At 43.9% G+C, this 19,001-nt stretch overlaps 1 protein-coding gene across 3 annotated transcripts in view; it reads left to right on the forward strand.

Annotated features, from left to right (window-relative positions):
• LOC308184778 (guanine nucleotide-binding protein G(q) subunit alpha-like) overlaps positions 1-19,001 on the forward strand; it is a 135,435-nt gene that overhangs the window by 105,938 nt on the left and 10,496 nt on the right. For all 3 annotated transcript variants that reach the window (XM_080572318.1, XM_080572317.1, XM_080572319.1), the window contains exon 7: positions 16,069-16,222. In XM_080572318.1, coding sequence (XP_080428444.1) covers positions 16,069-16,222 — 154 coding nt within the window. The remainder of the gene's footprint in view (positions 1-16,068; positions 16,223-19,001) is intronic.

Here is a 19,001-nt window from a genome sequence, read left to right on the forward strand (position 1 = left end):
TTCTGTACACATATTTGAAACACCTCTCTCTTCTTAAGCATATATAAAATGCATTTAGATACATTCATGGGTACTCAGGTGTTCCAAATTCTGCCCCTAATAAAACAGTAAGTCTGTCTAGACTCATTGGTGGAAATGAACAAAAAATTGATCCAGAGAACATAATATATTCATTGCATTATTAGTACTGTAAATTAAGTAAATCTTCCCTCAGTTTGATATGATGTGATGAAAGGAAACCTAAGTTACATAATCAGATGTGTTTGACATTTTCACTTTTCCAGAAAAGTCTGACAGAATTAGTGGTGAGAAGAAAAATGAAGGGATCAGCTCTCTGATACATTTATGTGTTATGTCTTATAGGTAAATTTTTCCCTGAGTTGTACCAGTGGATCTGGAGAAATAATTTTTAAAAAAAAGCAGAATTTAGATCTTTTCAATGTATTTAAATCAGCTTTTTTTCTTAAATAAAGGATTTTTTCCTATATATATGTTCCTATATTTTTCCTATATATACTCCTACATATATTCTATATTCCAGGATAAGCTACATTCAAATATGGATCACAGGTAGTTCTCCTAAACATATAAAACCTCATGGTCTCAGAGCAGTACATACAGAAGTGAGTTCCAGCTTTCCAGGAGAACTATTAAGCACTTGTAATGATGGTTGGACTAGAGACAGCAGAATATAGTTTTAAATCTGGGTTTATAGGACAGAAGTTTTCATGACTTTTGCAGAGTTCATTAAGTAGTTACTACTAACATGAATAGCAAAACAAAAAAAATGTATTTATTGGTGTTTGGACAAATGTCTTTTCTACATTAACATGCTAAAAGTCAAACAGTTATATGATTTCATACAACTTCTGAAGGTCTATGGTAGTCTCTGAAAGTGTGGGCTTTTTTGTATAGAAGGATCTTTCTTTTACTGTATTCCCAGAGGAAAACAAAAAAGATACTTAGGATACAATTTCCTCAGTTGAGCTAAATTGATAGATTAAACATTGCTTAATTTACATAGGCTAAATGAAATTTTGAAATTTTTTAAGCTATCAAAAAGCAAAAGTATTTTCTGAGATGTCATTGGACACTGAAAATCTACAGAGGAAATGGATGGCATAAAATATTCATTGATAAAAGGTTATTTTCTGAAGTAAAGCAGTAGGAGTGGTCTGAACATCGATCACCCAAAGTAAATTGGGGAAGAAGAGCTATTCTATAGGCAACTGGGAGAAATCTCGGGCTTTTGGAACTGGTTGCCCTCATCCTTATGGGAGACTTCCACTTCTGTTGTGGTTTAACCCGGCTGGCAGCTAAACACCACACAGCCGTTCGCTCACCCTCCCCCCTCCCTCTCTGGGATGGGGGAGAGAAACGGGAAAGTGAAGCCTGTGAGTTGAGATAAAGACAGTTTATTAAGACAGGAAAATAATAATAATAACAACAATAATAATAGTGATAATGATAATAGTATTAATAATAATAATGTGTAAGAAACAAGTGATGCACAATGCAATTGCTCACCACCCGCTGACCGATGCCCAGCCTATCCCCGAGCAGCCGGCCCCCCCACCCCGGCTAGCCACCCTATATATTGTTTAGCATGACGTCAGATGGTATGGAATACCCCTTTGGCCAGTTTGGGTCAGCTGTCCTGGGTCTGTCCCCTCCCAGCTCCTGCTGCACCCCTAGCCTGCTCGCTGGCAGGACAGAGCGAGAAGCTGAAAAGTCCTTGGCTTGGTGTAAGCACTGCTCTGCAACAATTAAAACATCAGCATGTTATCAGCGCTCTTCTCATCCTAATCCAAAACATAGCACCCTACCAGCTACTAGGAGGAAAATTAACTCTGTCCTAACTGGAACCAGGACAACTTCCCACATATAAACTGGAAATATCATACTGCTGCAACAAATAAGGCTTGGAAATTCCTAAATCATGTTGAAGATAACTTCCTGTCACAAGTACTGAGTGAGTTAACTAGGAATGTTGCCTGGCCCTTATCTGTTGTTTGAGAATAGGGGAGGCCTTGTGGGGAGAGGTGACGGTAGGTGGCTGTCTTGGCTATAGTGATCATGAATTAGTTGAGTTCAAAATTTTTGGTGTAAGGAGAAAAATGTTCAGCAGAGTTGCCACTGTGAACTTTACGACTGCAAACTTTAACCTTCTCAGGAAGCTAGTTAGCAATGTCCCCTGGGAATCTGCTCTAGAGGGTTTACGGGTCCATGAGAACTGATCACTTTTCAAGAACCACCTTTTAAAAGCCCAGGAGCAGGCAATCCCACTGTGCCGCAAATCGAGCAAGCAGAGCAGAAGACTGGCCTGGCTGAACTGGGAACCCCTCCTCGAACTAGGGCAGAAAAAGAAAATATATAACCTCTGGAAGCAAGGAGAGTACAGAGCTACAGTTCCCGTCTTCAAGGAGAAAATGAGAAAAGCCAAAGCCCAACTTGAGTGGACACTGGCCACTGTGGTATCAGACAACAAAAAAGGCTTCTTCAAGTTTGTTAACAGCAGGAGGAGGTCAAAGGAAACTATTGGAATGATACTTGGAGCGGATGGTCACCTAACAAGGAGGAGGAAAAGACAGAGGCATTTAATGCCTTTCTTTTTCTCAGTATTTAATAGTAACAACAGATCTTGGGCTGCCCAGACCTCAGAGACGGAGGACCATGACGGGGGGAGCAGTGACTTTCGATCTGTGGTCACCAAAATTGTAAGGGAACAGTTGTATCAGCTCAGTATTCATAAGCCCATGGGGCCTGACAGGATTCACCCCAGAGTGCTGAAGGAATTAGTGGACATTATAGCTGGACCTCTCTCAACAATTTATCAAAAGTCGTGGGAGTCTGGGGAGGTCCCCACTGACTGGAAGCTAGGCAATGTAATACCCATCTGCAAAAGGGCATGAGAGAAGACCCTGGTAACTACAGACTTGTTGACTAACCTCAGTCCCTGGAAAAGTTCTGGAGAAGATTGTCCTGGGGGATAGTGGAAGGCATTTAGAGAACAAAACTCATCAAGGTACATTGGGTTTATGTGGCAAGGTTTTAGTAGTGGGGGGCTTCAGGGGTGGCATCTATAAGAAGAGTCCAGAAGCTGCCCCATGTTAAATAAGGGCCAATTTCAGCCAGCTCCAAAGGGACCTGTCGCTGGCCAGAGCTGAGCCAATGAGCGATGCTGGCTGTGCCTCTGCGAGAGCGTATTTAAGAAAGGAAAAAAACAAAACAAAACAAAACTAATGGGGAACAGCATCTGGGAGAGTAAGGAGAGAGAAACAGTAAGGAGAGAGAAACACACCAAGATCAGGAGGAGGGGGAGAAGGTGCTCCAGGCACCAGAGCAGAAGATCCCCTGCGGCCTGTGGAGAGGACCATGGTGAAGCACGTTGTCCCCCTGCAGCCTATGGTGTACCACAGCGGAGCAGATTTCCATGCTGCAGCCTGTGGAGGAGACCACAGTGAAGCAGGTGGATCTGACCTGAAGGAGGCTGTGTCCTATGGAGAACCCCCACCAGATCAGACTCCGGGCCGGACCTGTAGACCGTGGAGAGGAGCCCAAACAAGAGCAGGTAGGATCAGTTCAGGAAGGACTGTATCCCATGGGAGGGACCCCACTTTGGAGCAGGGGAAGAGAGTGACCGTGAAGGAGCGAAGTGCTACAGACTGACCGCAACCCACATTTCCCCATTCCCCTGTTTCTCTGCACTGCTCAGGGGGAGAACATAGAAGAAGGTGGATGGGAGGAAGGTGTTTTTAGTTTGTTTTTAGTTTCTCACTGCTTTAATTTGTTAGTAATAAGTAATAAATTACATTAACTCCCTATGCTGATTCTGTTTTGCCCATGATGATAACTGTTGAGTGATCTCTCTGTCCTTATCTCAACCCTTGAGCCCTTTTCATTGTATTTTCTCCCCCTTTCCCTTTGAGGAGGAGAGTGAGAGAGCAGTGGTGGTGGGGTTCAGCTGCCCAACTGTGTAAAACCACCACATGGAGTTAAATCCAGCTGGAGGCCCGTCACTAGTGATGTCCCCCAGGGCTCAGTATTGGGGAAAGTTACCTTCAATATCTTCATCATTGAGCTGGATGAGGGGATCGAGTGCACCCTCAGTAAGTTTGCAGATGACACCAAGTTAGAGGTGACTGTTGATTTGCTTAAAGGTAGGAGGGCTCTGCAGAGGAATGTGGATAGATGGGCTGAGGCCAACTGTATGAGGTTCAACGAGGCCAAGTGCCGGGTCCTGCACGTGTAGCACAACAACCCCAAGCAGAGCTACAGGCTGGGAGATGAGTGGCTGGAAAGCTGCCTGGCAGAGAAGGACCTGGGAGTATTGGTTAATAGTTGGCTGAATATGAGCCAGCAGTGTGCTCAGGTGACCAAGAAGGCCAACAGCATCCTGGCTTGTACCAGAAATAGTGTGGCCAGCAGGTCTAGGGAAGTGATTGTCCCCCTGTACTCGGATCTGGTGAGGCTGCACCCTGAATACTGTGTTCAGTTTTGGGCCCCTCACTACAAGAAGGACATCGAGGTGCTGGAGTGTGTCCAAAGAAAGCTAACAAAGCTGGTGAAGGGTCTGGAGAACGTGTCTTGTGAGGAGTGACTGAGGGAGCTGGGGTTGTTTAGCTTGGAGAAAAGAAGGCTTGGGGGACACCTTATCATGCTCTACATTTACCTTAAAGGAGGCTATAGAGAGGTGGGGATCGTGCTCTTCTCCCAAGCTCCAAGTGATAAGACATGGTGAAATGGTCTCAAGTTGCCTCAAGGGAGGTTCAGGTTGGATATTGGGAGAAATTTCTTTGCTGAAAGGATTGTGCATCATTGGAATAGGCTGTCCAGGGAAGTGGTTGAATCACCATCCTTGGAGTTCTTCAAGAAATGTGCAGATTTATAACTTAGTAGCATGGTTTAGTGGTGGATTTTAGTACTAGGTTAATGGTTGGACTAGATGATCTTAGAGGTCTTTTCCAACCTGAATGACTCAATGATTCTATGATTTATATATTATATGTATCCTATATATATACATAGATATATACTTATATCATATATCATTTATCCATCTCTATGCCTTAGGAAAATAACATTTTCTCCATTATTTTACTTGCTAAGTGTTGTGGTTTAACCCGGCTGGCAGCTAAACACCACACAGCCGTTCGCTCACCCTCCCCCCTCCCTCTCTGGGATGGGGGAGAGAAACGGGAAAGTGAAGCCTGTGAGTTGAGATAAAGACAGTTTATTAAGACAGGAATATAATAATAACAATAATAATAATAGTGATAATGATAATAGTATTAATAATAATAATGTGTAAGAAACAAGTGATGCACAGTGCAATTGCTCACCACCCGCTGACCGATGCCCAGCCTATCCCCAAGCAGCCGGCCCCCCACCCCGGCCAGCCACCCTATATATTGTTTAGCATGACGTCAGATGGTATGGAATACCCCTTTGGCCAGTTTGGGTCAGCTGTCCTGGGTCTGTCCCCTCCCAGATCCTGCTGCACCCCTAGCCTGCCCGCTGGCAGGACAGAGCGAGAAGCTGAAAAGTCCTTGGCCTGGTGTAAACACTGCTCTGCAACAATTGAAACATCAGCATGTTATCAGCGTTCTTCTCATCCTAATCCAAAACATAGCACCCTACCAGCTACTATGAGGAAAAATTAACTCTGTCCTAACTGGAACCAGGACACTAAGAAATTTCTTTTCATTAATAAATGAAATCACATATAAAAGAATCATTGAAATGCCTCTGTTGACACAGATATCTGAGAATATTAACATTAATAGCATTTTAAAAGCTTGTATTTTATAGGAGGTTTACTTGCTGGGTTTTCACTGACTGAGTAACAAAGCCATTTGACCTCATTGTCTTTTCTTTTAAGATTTAATTCATTTATAGGTCCTATGCAGATGGGCTATTTGTAACCCTTTTAAGAGAGTCGTTTACATTACTGTTTTTTGTTAATAAGAGATGGAAAAGGTTCTTTTAAAATAAAGATTTTTGCTCTTTTTTCAAGCTTTTATTTGGGTTCTCAAGATCATATTGCATATTAATAAATTACATGATTATGCTGCAGCTAAGATTTGCATTTTAAAATGCTAATTTGGGAGGAGAAGAAGTGGCAACGTGTAGCCTAATAGCAATCAAAAGGGACTTCAAGGAATTGGGACAGATGATCAGGAATTCGGGTGCGCAAGTCATCTTCTCCTCCGTTCTCCCTAGTACTGACAGTGACAGGAACAAAAGGATAGCATCCATTAACACATGGCTCCGTGGCTGGTGTCATCGCCAAAATTTTGTGTTTTTTTTTTGTCGACAGGAAGCCTTACATAGTACCAGGCTTGCTGGCATCAGATGGGATTCATCTTTCCCCAAGGGGGAAGAGGGTCCTTGGTCATGAGTTGGCGGGGCTCATTGATTGGGCTTTCGACTAGATTCAGTTGGGGAGGGGGATATCATCAAGGATGCTGACGATAAGGTACGGGATGACATGCCATTCCACTCATGCCAGCTGAACACCACAGCCAGCAAAGGATGCCCAGAACCTAGAGAGGGAACAGAGCTTAACAGGAGAGCTACCATAGGCCCACATGGACGAGTTATAGTTGCCCCATCCAGAAAGGCAGATGCATTGGGAGCCCAACTCAAATGCCTCTATGTAAACACATGCAGCATGGGGAATAAACAAGGGGAACTGGAGATGTTCATGCAGTTGCAGGGCTATGATCTTGTCGCAATTACTGAGACATGGTGGGACAGCTCTCATGACTGGAATGTGGCAATGGACGGCTTTGTGCTTTTTAGGAAGGACAGGCCAGGAAGGCGAGGTGGTGGAGTTGCTCTTTATGTGAGTGAGCAACTGGAATGTATGCAGCTCAGAATAGGGGGGACGAAGTGCGAGTCAAGGGCCTATGGGTGAGGATTAAAGGGCAGGGCAACAGGGGTGACATCGTGGTGGGTGTTTACTACAGGCCACCGGATCAGGAAGAGGAAGTGGATGAGGCCTTCTACAGGCAGCTGCAAGTTGCCTCACGTTCGCAGGCCCTGGTTCTTAGGGGAGACTTTAACCACCCCGATATTTGCTGGGAAGACAACACAGCTCAGAACAAACAGTCCAGGAGGTTACTGCAGAACACTGAGGATAACTTCTTGACACAGGTGGTAGGTGAGCCAACAAGGAGAGGGGCGCTGCTGGACCTGGTACTAACAAACAGAGATGGTCTAGTTGGAAAAGTGAAGGTTGAGAGCCGGCTCAGCTGCAGTGATCATGAGATGTTGGAGTTCAAGATCCTGCAAGGAGGAAGCAGGGCAAAAAGGAGGATCGCAACCCTGGATTTCAAGAGAGCTAACTTTGACCTCTTCAGGGACCTAATTGGAGGAATCCCCTGGGCCAGGGCCCTAGAGGGAAAGGGGGCCCAGCAGAGTTGGCTAATATTCAAGCACCACTTCCTCCAAACTCAGGATTGGTGGATCCCTACGAGAAAGAAGTCGAGCAAGGGGGGCAGGAGACCTTCATGGATGAGCAAGGAGCTCTTGGGAAAACTTAAACAGAAGAAGAAAGCGTACATGATGTTGAAGAAGGGACAGACCAGTTGGTCTAGGAACATTGTCAGAGAATGCAGGGATGCAATGAGGAAGGCCAAGGCCCAGTTAGAATTAAATTTAGCAAGAGACATCAAGGACAACAAGAAGGGCTTCTTCAAATACATCAGCAGCAAAAGGAAGGCTAAGGAAAATGTGTGTGTGCTGCTAAATGAGGCGGTGCCTTGGTGACGGCGGATACAGAGAAGGCGGAGTTACTGAATGCCTTCTTTGCTTCAGTCTTCACTGCTAAGGCTAGCCCCCATGCACTACTGAGCCCGGAAACAAGAGAGAAAACCCAGAGAGAGGAAGACTTTCCCCTGGTCGAAGAGGATTGGGTTAGAGGTTATTTAGGCAAGCTAGACACCCACAAATCTATGGGCCCCGATGGGATGCACCTGAGGGTGCTGAGGGAGGTGGCCAATGTTATTGCTGAACCTCTCTCTATCATCTTCGAAAGGTCTTGGAGAACAGTAGAGGTGCCTGAGGACTGGACGAAAGCCAACATTACTCTAGTCTTCAAGAAGGGCAAGAAGGAAGACCCAGGAAACTACAGGCCAGTCAGCCTCACCTCCATCCCTGGAAAGGTGATGGAGCAGCTCATCCTTGAGGCCATCTCTAAGCACGTGGAGGAAAAGAAGGTGATCAGAAGCAGTCAGCATGGATTCATCAAGGGGAAGTCATGTTTAACCAACCTGATAGCCTTATATGATGAGATGACTGGCTGGATGGATGAGGGGAGAGCAGTGGATGTTGTCTACCTTGACTTCAGCAAAGCTTTTGACCCTGTTTCCCATAACATCCTCCTGGGCAAGCTCCAGAAGTGTGCGATCTATGAGTGGACAGTGGGGTGGATCGAGAACTGGCTGGATGGCAGATCTCAGAAGGTTGTGCTCAATGTTGCCGAGTCTAGTTGGAAGCCTGTGACTAGTGGTGTCCCCCAGGGGTCAGTACTAGGTCCAGTGCTATTCAACTTATTCATCAATAAAATAATAATGTGTAATTGAATTTCTCTTAAACCAATATTTCCTTCCCTTTTGTGATCTTTACAAATGCCACATTGCTCAATGTATATCCACAAAAATGCTGCCACAAAGATAATTTTCCCAGCTTCTTGCTTTTACTATATGTGTGTCTTTCTACTGTCTTTCACTTCCTTGCCATGTGGAACCAAATTATTTGTCTGCTTTTAAGGACCTTCATCATCTAACCTGATAGGATAATCAGACTGATTTTTTTTTTCAGCCAGTTTTGATCAGCCATTTGTAAAATATTCCAACAAATATTTTTACAGTTATTACCTTTCTCTTAATTTTGAATAAAAATAATTCCCCAGAAACTTGCCTAGATCTGCTATGTAGCTGATATGTAATCTCCATTCTTCTGAGTTCTCTACAGTGGTAAAACAGAGTCCTGTCATGACTGCTTCTCACAATGATCATAATTCTGTTACTATAATGTGATGGTCTCTCATTCTGTTTTCAGTATCCAGTTACAAACTCTTAAAGCAATTACTGTTATTTAGGAACATATGTGCAAAGCTGTGGTCCACCACTGGATCTAATAGGTTTCTGAAATGTAGAATAGTGGGTTTATTTAGCAGTAGCTGGATATTTGCATGGCCCTACCAGTAGGAAAGGTAACATTTTTACTGTGAGTAATGTAATGGAACCAGTAGGTCTGGAAGTAACAGAAGCAATGTTTCCAAAAGTCATTGAATAAATATTGTGGTTTAACTCAGCAGGCAGCTAAGTACCACACAGCCGTTTTTTCACTCCCTCCACTCCCCCCAGTGGGATGGGGAAGATGGTCAGCAGAAAAAAATAATAAAATAAAACTTGTGGGTTGAGATAAAGACAATTTAATAGGACAGAAAATGAAGGAAAATGATAATAATTATGATAAAGGAATACACAAAACAAGTAATGTGCAATGCGATTGCTCACCACCCGCTGACTGATGACCGCCTGTCTCCACGCAGCAGCCACACCTCCTGGCCAACTCCCCCCATTTTATTGTTCAGCATGATGTCATATGGTAAGGAATATCTCTTTGGCCAGTTTGGATCAGCTGTCCTGGGTCTGTCTCCTCCCAGCTTCGTGTACCCCCAGCCTCTTTGCTGCTAGGGCAGTATGAGAAGCTGAAAAGTCCTTGACTTAGTGTAAGCATTGCTCAGCAGCTACTAAAACATCAGTGTATTATCAGCATTATTCTCACCCTAAATCCAAGACACAGCACCATACCAGCTACTAGGAAGAAAACTAACCCTATCCCAGCCAAAACCAGGACAGTAAATAAACACAAGAAGGTCCTTCCAATCAGAGAAGTGGAAGAGGGGTGAGGGAAGGAAGAAGGGGCCTGTAACTAGTGGAGTCCTTTTCAGAAACAGTGTAGATCTAAAAGGTCTGGGAAAATCTCTTAAAAATGCTCTGTCCAAAACACTACCACCAGGGGGATGCTAAAACTATCTAATGATTCATCCTTGTCTATAAATACAGTGACCCTCAGTAAAATGGCATTTAGTTTGGTCTTCAGGGCTGAAAGATGACTACAGATGAGTGAAGTAGAACAGGTTGCCCAGAGAGCTTGTGGGATTTCCATTCTAGGAGCTGGTCAAAGCTTGACTGGACTAAATTAGTCCTGCTGGGAGCAAAGATTTGGACCTAGTGACTTTCACAGGTCCTTTCTGTGATTCTAAGCAGAAAAATCTTAGTTGAATTTGTCTAGTGAAAGGGAAATTATTTTGTTCTTTGGGGTGCCTTTGTACTCATGCAATGAGGTTTTACCATAGCTTCTTTAAAATCCTGAAGAACTCCACTTTATTAGATTGAGGATATTTGAATTAATGGGGTTAATTTGAATTAATGGGGAAAATTAACTCTATCCTAACTGAAACCAGGACACATTCACAGTACTTAATTTATGTTGAACTGCTATTTTACCATAAATAATACTTGTATGTTGTGGGTTAACCCCAGTAGACTGCTAAGCACCACACAGCTGCTTGCTCACTTTCCCCACCCCACCCCAGTGGGATGGTGGAAGAGGCAGAGGAAGAGTAAAAGCAAGAAAAAAATATAAAAATGGCTAAGCCCTAAACCCCACTCTTTACTGCTGAGCACGATGTTTATATGCATGGAATAGGCATACATCTTCATAGGCATGGAATATCTCTTTGGTTAGTTAGGGTCATCTGCTTGCTTGTGCCCCATCCCAACCTTTTGCCCGCCCCCAGCCTATTTCCTTGCGGAAGTAAGAAACAGAGAGGGTGTTGACACTGTGCAAACACAGTTCAGCCATAGCTAAAACATTAGTGTGTTATCAGCATTGTTTGGGTCACAAATCTAAAACACAGCACCCTACCAGCTACTATGAAGAAAATTAACTCCATCCCAGCCAGACCGAGTACACTGCATGATGGCAGAACAGAGTATTTAGAAAACTAGGGCTTCTGTACCTCAGCCACAACTACAAATTTAAATGGAAAGAACTTTATAAGAGCTTTTCTATGATATGTTTGTGCTACAAGTACTTAATAAAGGCACTGTGCAGTGACATGAGTGTTTTCAATTTATAGGAAACTTTACTATCCTTAAGTTGTCCTAGGTAGAATAGACTGGTGCTGCTTAGACTGTTAAAAATAGAATCATAGAATCATAAACTCATAGAATATCCCGAGTTGGAAGGGGCCCATAAGGATCATCGAGTCTAACTCCTGGCATCACACAGGTCTACAAAAAATTTTAGACCATGTGACTAAGTGCACAGTCCAAACGCTTCTTAAATTCAGACAGGCTTGGTGCAGTGACTACTTCCCTGGGGAGCCTGTTACAGTGTGCAACAACCCTCCTGGTGAAGAACCTCTTCCTGATGTCTAGCCTAAACCTCCCCTGCCTCAGTTTGACACCATTCCCGCGGGTCCTATCACTGGTCACTAAAGAGAATAGATCAGTGCCTGCCCCTCCACTCCCTGTCGTGAGGAAGCTGTAGACTGTGATGAGGTCTCCCCTCAGCCTCCTCTTTTCCAGGCTGAACAGGCCAAGTGACCTCAGCCGCTCCTCATACCTCTTCCCCTCTAGGCCCTTCACCATCTTTGTCGCCCTCCTCTGGACACTCTCCAACAGTTTCACATCCTTTTTGTACTGTGGTGCCCAGAACTGCACACAGTACTCAAGGTGAGGCCGCACCAGCGCAGAGTAGAGCGGGACAATCACTTCCCTCGACCGACTAGCGATGCCGTGCTTGATGCACCCCAGGATACAGTTGGCCCTCCTGGCTACCAGGACACACTGCTGGCTCATATTCAGCTTGCTATCAGCCAAAACCCCCAGATCCCCCTCTGCGGGGCTGCTCCCCAGCATCTCATCGCCCAGTCTGTATGTATAGCCAGGGTTGCCCCTTCCCAGGTGCAGGACCCGGCACTTGCTCTTGTTAAACTTCATGTGGTTGGTGATCGCCCAGCTCTCCAATCTGTCCAGATCTCTCTGCAAGGCCTTTCCAACCTCATCCAAGTCCACAACTCCTCCAAGTTTGGTGTCGTCGGCAAATTTGCTCAAAACACCTTCTAGTCCTACATCCAAATCATTTAAAAAACACTGAAGAGGACTGGCCCTAAAATGGATCCTTGAGGGACCCCACTAGTGACCATCCGCCAGCCTGATGTGGCCCCATTTACCACAACCCTTTGAGCCCTGCCCGTCAGCCAATTGCTCACCCATCTTGTGATGTTTTTGTTTAGTTGCATGCTGGACATTTTGTTGGACCTTGCTGACTAGTTCCCTGAGCAGCCTGAAGTCTGCTTTCCCCATATCCAGGGCTGAAGTTTTGGTGACAGTTTTCCTTCTGTCACCATAAATTCTAAACTCAACCACTTCATGGTCACTATGACCGAGACAGCCGCCAATTGCCACGTCCCCCACAAGGCCCTCTCTGTTCTCCAGCAACAGATCTAGGAGGGCACCTTTCCTAGTTGGCTCCCTTAGCACCTGCACCAAGAAGTTATCATCTAGGTGTTTTATGAACCTCCTGGACTTGCTCGTGTCAGCTGTGTGGTGATCCCAGTTGATGTCTGGCAAGTTGAAATCCCCCATAAGGACAAGGGGAGTTGATCTTGAGGCATCTCGTAGTTCCTCAAAGAATAATTCATCAGCATTGTCGTCCTGGCTGGGTGGTCTATAATAGACTCCCACAACAACATCCCCTTTATTTGTTCGTCCCTTAATCCTTACACAGAGGATTTTGCCCTTGAAGTTCCACACAGTCCAGCCCATGCTTCACATACATCACCACCCCCACCACCTCACCTGCCCTGCCTGTCCCTCCTGAGGAGCCTGTAACCATCTATTGTAACACGCCAGTCACAGGACTCATCCCACCGAGTTTCGCTTATGCTGATCATAGAATCATAGAATCATAGAATATCCTGAGTTGGAAGGGACCCTTAAGGATCATCAAGTCCAACTCTTGATACCGCACAGGTCTACCCAAAAGTTCAGACCATGTGACTAAGTGCACAGTCCAATCTCTTCTTAAATTCAGACAGGCTCGGTGCAGTGACCACTTCCCTGGGGAGCCTGTTCCAGTGTGCAACCACCCTCTCTGTGAAGAACCCCCTCCTGATGTCGAGCCTAAATTTCCCCTGCCTCAGCTTAACCCCGTTCCCGCGGGTCCTGTCACTGGTGTTAATGGAGAAAAGGTCTCCTGCCTCTCCACACCCCCTTACGAGGAAGTTGTAGACTGTGATGAGGTCTCCCCTCAGCCTCCTCTTCTCCAGGCTGAACAGGCCCAGTGACCTCAGCCGTTCCTCGTACGTCTTCCCCTCCAGGCCTTTCACCATCTTCGTAGCCCTCCTCTGTACACTCTCCAACAGTTTCATGTCCTTTTTATACTGTGGTGCCCAGAACTGCACACAGTACTCGAGGTGAGGCCGCACCAGCGCAGAGTAGAGCGGGACAATCACCTCCCTTGACCTACTAGCGATGCCGTGCTTGATGCACCCCAGGACACGGTTGGCCCTCCTGGCCGCCAGGGCACACTGCTGGCTCATATTCAACTTGCTGTCTACCACGACCCCCAGATCCCTCTCTTCTAGGCTGCTCTCTAGCGTCTCATCGCCCAGTCTGTATGTGCAGCCAGGGTTTCCCCGTCCCAGGTGCAGGACCCGACACTTGCTCTTGTTAAACTTCATGCGGTTGGTGATCGCCCAGCTCTCCAACCTATCCAGATCCCTCTGCAAGGCCTTTCCACCCTCATTCGAGTCCACAACTCCTCCAAGTTTGGTGTCATCAGCAAACCTGCTCAAAATACCTTCTATTCCTACATCCAGATCGTTTATAAAAAGATTGAAAAGTACCGGCCCTAAAATGGAGCCTTGAGGGACCCCACTGGTGACCGCCTGCCAGCCTGACGCAGCCCCATTTACCATAACCCTTTGGGCCCTGCCCGTTAGCCAATTGCTCACCCATCGTATGATGTTTTTATTTAGCTGTATGGTGGACATTTTGTCCAGTAGGATCCTATGGGAAACCGTGTCAAAAGCCTTGCTGAAGTCCAAAAAAATCACATCAGCTGGTTTCCCTTGGTCCATCATACGGGTGATCTTATCATAAAAGGAAATCAGGTTAGTTAGGCAGGACCTGTCCTTCACAAACCCATGCTGGCTGGGACCAATGACTACTTTGTCCCCCAGGTGAGCCTCAATAAGTTCGAGAACCATCTTCTCCATGATTTTACCAGGCACTGACGTGAGACTGACAGGCCTGTAATTGCTAGGGTCTTCTTTCTGACCCTTCTTGTAAATCGGCACAACATTTGCCAGCTTCCAGTCTACCGGGACCTCTCCAAATTCCCAGGATCGTTGAAAAATAATTGAGAGAGGTTCCGCGATGACGTCCGCCAGCTCTTTCAGCACCCGGGGATGAATCCCATCCGGACCCATGGACTTGTAGGGATCCAGGTGGAGTAGCAAATCCCGCACACGTTCAGGGTCGGTTGATATTCATGTTCAAGTCTATTGTGCTAAAATTACATGAAATACATGAATACAGAATAGGCGTTTTTAGTGTGTATTCATTTGTGTTTGTATACAGATTTGTAGATGCAGGTCTACATACTCATGTTTTGAATCAGGACAAAATACATCTGTAAAATAGATGAGTATCCAAAGCCTAGATGGAACTTCTGTAGCATTCATTAGTGTGCTCTCTTAATGGATGACAAATTAGTACAATGTCCCAGTCACACTTTCTTTTGATGTGGGCCAAAAATATGAAATTACATGAGGCCACAGAGTTGAGAATACTTTTACTGTTCGTGGAGGCAATTATCTAAATAACTTTTTTTTTTTCCAAGAGCCTTCTCTTCTCCAGGATGAACAACCCCAATTCTCTCAGCCTACCTTCATAGGAGGGGTGCTCCAGCCCTCTGATCATCTTCATGGCCCTCCTCTGGACGCGTTCTAGTACGTCCCCGTCCTTCTTGTGCTGGGGGACCCAGAGCTGAACACAGTACTCTAGGTGGGGTCTCACAGGAGCAGAGTAGACGGGGAGAATCACCTCCCTCAATATTCTGGCCATGCTCCTTTTGATGCAGCCCAGTGTATGGTTGACTTTCTGGGCTGCAAGCACACATTGCCATGTCATGTTGAGCTTCCCATCAACCAACACCCCCAGGTCTTTCTCCTCAGATCTGCTCTTAACTCATTCTCCACCCTGCCTGGATTTGTGTTTAAGATTTCCTCAGGCCCCTTGCACTTGGCCTTGTTGAACTTCACCCTAGCAGTTCTTCAGAATTGTATCAAAATGAAACATAAAGTGTGAGAAATCCCTTAGAAACAGAACTGTATGCTTCACTTACATTTCAACTGTAATGCTAAATGTTTTTCAGGAGCAATTAAGTAATTTATGTAAAGGCTAACCCAAGGACATTAGGAAGAAATTTATCGTTTGTAAGATTTTATGTCATAAGCTTTTGATTTGGGGAAATATTCTCAGGTTACCAATAGATTCCAGTTTTACCTGGAACTATTTTAAAGATAATCTCTTTCAAAAAATTAGGGATTACTTGCACTTAAAGTTCACGAAAGGCATAAAAATAAATAAGGTTCTTAAAACTTGAATTTGTTATTATGTCTTTTTTTATGCTTGTCTCTGCCTTGAACCACATGTATTTCAATACCCATGAGTTTGTTGGCTGAGCATAACTGTGCATAGTCAGTCTTTACAACATTACCTGTTACAGCTATCATGTTCAAGACCTGTGTTTTAAAGAATAATTATGCTTATTATGTTTCTGTTATTGAGATTGCAAAAGGAAGCTGCCTACATATTTAACAGCTTACATATAAACTGTAATTAAATCAGTTAGATACTACAAGATTCAAAACATGAAATGGATCTGTTTAGTAAATAAAATGGAATTGCATGTATTGATTTAATTTAAAAAAAAAAATACAACCAAATAAATTAATCTTTTTTTTTTTAATTCTAGAATCGAATGGAAGAAAGCAAAGCACTCTTTAGAACAATTATTACATATCCATGGTTCCAGAATTCTTCGGTTATTCTGTTCTTAAATAAAAAAGATCTCTTAGAGGAGAAAATTTTGTACTCCCATCTAGTTGATTATTTCCCAGAGTATGATGGTAAGTATATTTACACCAGAGCTCATGCTCCATTAACACTCCAGTAATGACAAATTATCACCCATTCTTCATTGCATCCATATTCTTCATTACAAACTGTACTTAGTACACCAAATGGTTAGTTTTTTGTTGAGTGGCTTGCTGGTCATATTTTCTTTTTAATTATATGAAAAGAAAAAATGATTAAAAATAGCAATTTCTAATACTTGAAATTTTTAAAGTCACTGAAATCTTGAGGTATTTTCTAGATTTCTAGGATTTCATTTTATAACTCCATTAACTGTGGATAGGATGGCAGTACCTTTCATGTGAAATTATTGCTTTTAGATGAGTAACAGCATATTAGCAATGAACCTTATTCTGTTCTTATTCCTAAGTTGAGGTGACTGCTTGAAGTGAAGTATAAAGTTAAAAATAAATAAAACCACATTTCTTCTCATTTTTACTCATAGTCTTTTTGAGGATTTTTGTTTGTTTGTTTGTTTAAGCCTGTATATTTAAATAGAAGTGTCATAAATTCTTGATATAAATGCATAAATGCTTGAAGTGAAGTATAAAGTTAAAAATAATGTTGTGGTTTAACCGGGCTGGCAGCTAAACACCACACAGCCGTTCGCTCACCCTCCCCCCTCCCTCTCTGGGATGGGGGAGAGAAACGGGAAAGTGAAGCCGGTGAGTTGAGATAAAGACAGTTTATTAAGACAGGAATATAATAATATAAGGAATATAAGGAATATAATAATAACAATAATAATAATAATAGTGATAATGATAATAGTATTAACAATAATAATGTGTAAGAAAACAAGTGATGCACAAGTGATGCTACAGTGATTTGTGTCACTTTGGAACTGCCAGAGTCATGACACCTTTTTTTCAAGCATTCTGCCAGCTTTTTAGGATTTTGCAGTTGTTCAGGGGTGAATGTCCAAAACACTGGAGGTGACCACTGCTCTAGAAACCTGCCCATATCCTCCCACACTCCCTGCCACTCGCAGCTATCCCGCCTCAAGACAGATCTCCGGATGAGATTCCTAAGTAGTTGTTTAACCCTCCACAAAATCTGAAGCGCATTCAGGAGACATAACTACAAGAGCAGGCTGGTCTGAGTATCCCAAGGATATTCAACATCTCGGAGAACCACCGTAACTAGCTCGGGGGATAAGAGGGTGGTGGTGAAGGAGAAAGGGAGAGTGAACAGGTAGGGAAACATGTCTTCCCCTGTCCCCTTCACAGATTGGCTCCCTAACGAAAACAGGCAATAGGTGTAATTGCTAATAGTTTCCGAGATATGGGTTCCAAAGTATAGAGTCGACGTCAGTGCTGAGTACAAATACCAGGTTAGAGTCGTGACCAGATATTTCATCATTTCATAAGCCATTGCTACACCGCACAGTACCATAACAATCTTAAACCAGGGCCCGGAAAGGATAAACAGTGCAACAGGGAGCACATACAGAAAGTAACGTGCTATAAAACTCAATTTGGAAAACAGGCACAGCAGACTGGAGATTAAGGCAATCAACATCGTGACTAGCACCTATTAAGCAGGTCCAATACTTATACCAATTTTAGTTTAACACACTCTGGTCAGATTTGTCGATATCTCAACCCTTCGAGCCCCACGTTGGGCGCCAAAAGGACTGTTGTGGTTTAACCCGGCTGGCAGCTAAACACCACACAGCCGTTCGCTCACCCTCCCCCCTCCCTCTCTGGGATGGGGGAGAGAAACGGGAAAGTGAAGCCGGTGAGTTGAGATTAAGACAGTTTATTAAGACAGGAATATAATAATATAAGGAATATAAGGAATATAATAATAACAATAATAATAATAATAGTGATTATGATAATAGTATTAACAATAATAATGTGTAAGAAAACAAGTGATGCACAATGCAATTGCTCACCACCCGCTGACCGATGCCCAGCCTATTCCCGAGCAGCCGGCCCCCCCACCCCGGCCAGCCACCCCTATATATTGTTTAGCATGACGTCAGATGGTATGGAATACCCCTTTGGCCAGTTTGGGTCAGCTGTCCTGGGTCTGTCCCCTCCCAGCTCCTGCTGCACCCCCAGCCTGCTCGCTGGCAGGACAGAGCGAGAAGCCGAAAAGTCCTTGGCCTGGTGTAAACACTGCTCTGCAACAATTAAAACATCAGCATGTTATCAGCGCTCTTCTCATCCTAATCCAAAACATAGCACCCTACCAGCTACTATGAGCTACTTAACTCTGTCCTAACTGGAACCAGGACAGATTTCATTTTATAACTCCATTAACTGTGGATAGGATGGCAGTACCTTTCATGTGAAATTATTGCTTTTAGATGAGTAACAGCATATTAGCAATGAACCTTATTCTGTTCTTATTCCTAAGTTGAGGTGAATGCTTGAAGTGAAGTATAAAGTTAAAAATAAATAAAACCACATTTCTTCTCATTTTTACTCATAGTCTTTTTTGAGGATTTTTGTTTGTTTGTTTGTTTAAGCCTGTATATTTAAATAGAAGTGTCATAAATTCTCTGGGGTTGTCAGAGAGACCAGTATCACTCCTGCCACTCTTTCATTATACCATTTCTTTCTTGTTTTCTTTATTTTACTTATGTAAAATGTAATGTGCTTGTCTCAGAAAACATTATGTGAAACATTCCTAAGGAAATTGTACTTTTATAAAGTGCTCCTGAGGTAAAAAGTAAGGTATTTTAAGGTACTTTTTAGGAGTTGGACTCAATGATCCTTCTGGATCCCTTCCAACTCAGGGTATTCTGTGATTCTATGAACT

This window comes from Anser brachyrhynchus, assembly GCF_964034855.1.
Source record: "Anser brachyrhynchus genome assembly, chromosome: W".
NCBI lineage: Eukaryota > Metazoa > Chordata > Aves > Anseriformes > Anatidae > Anser > Anser brachyrhynchus.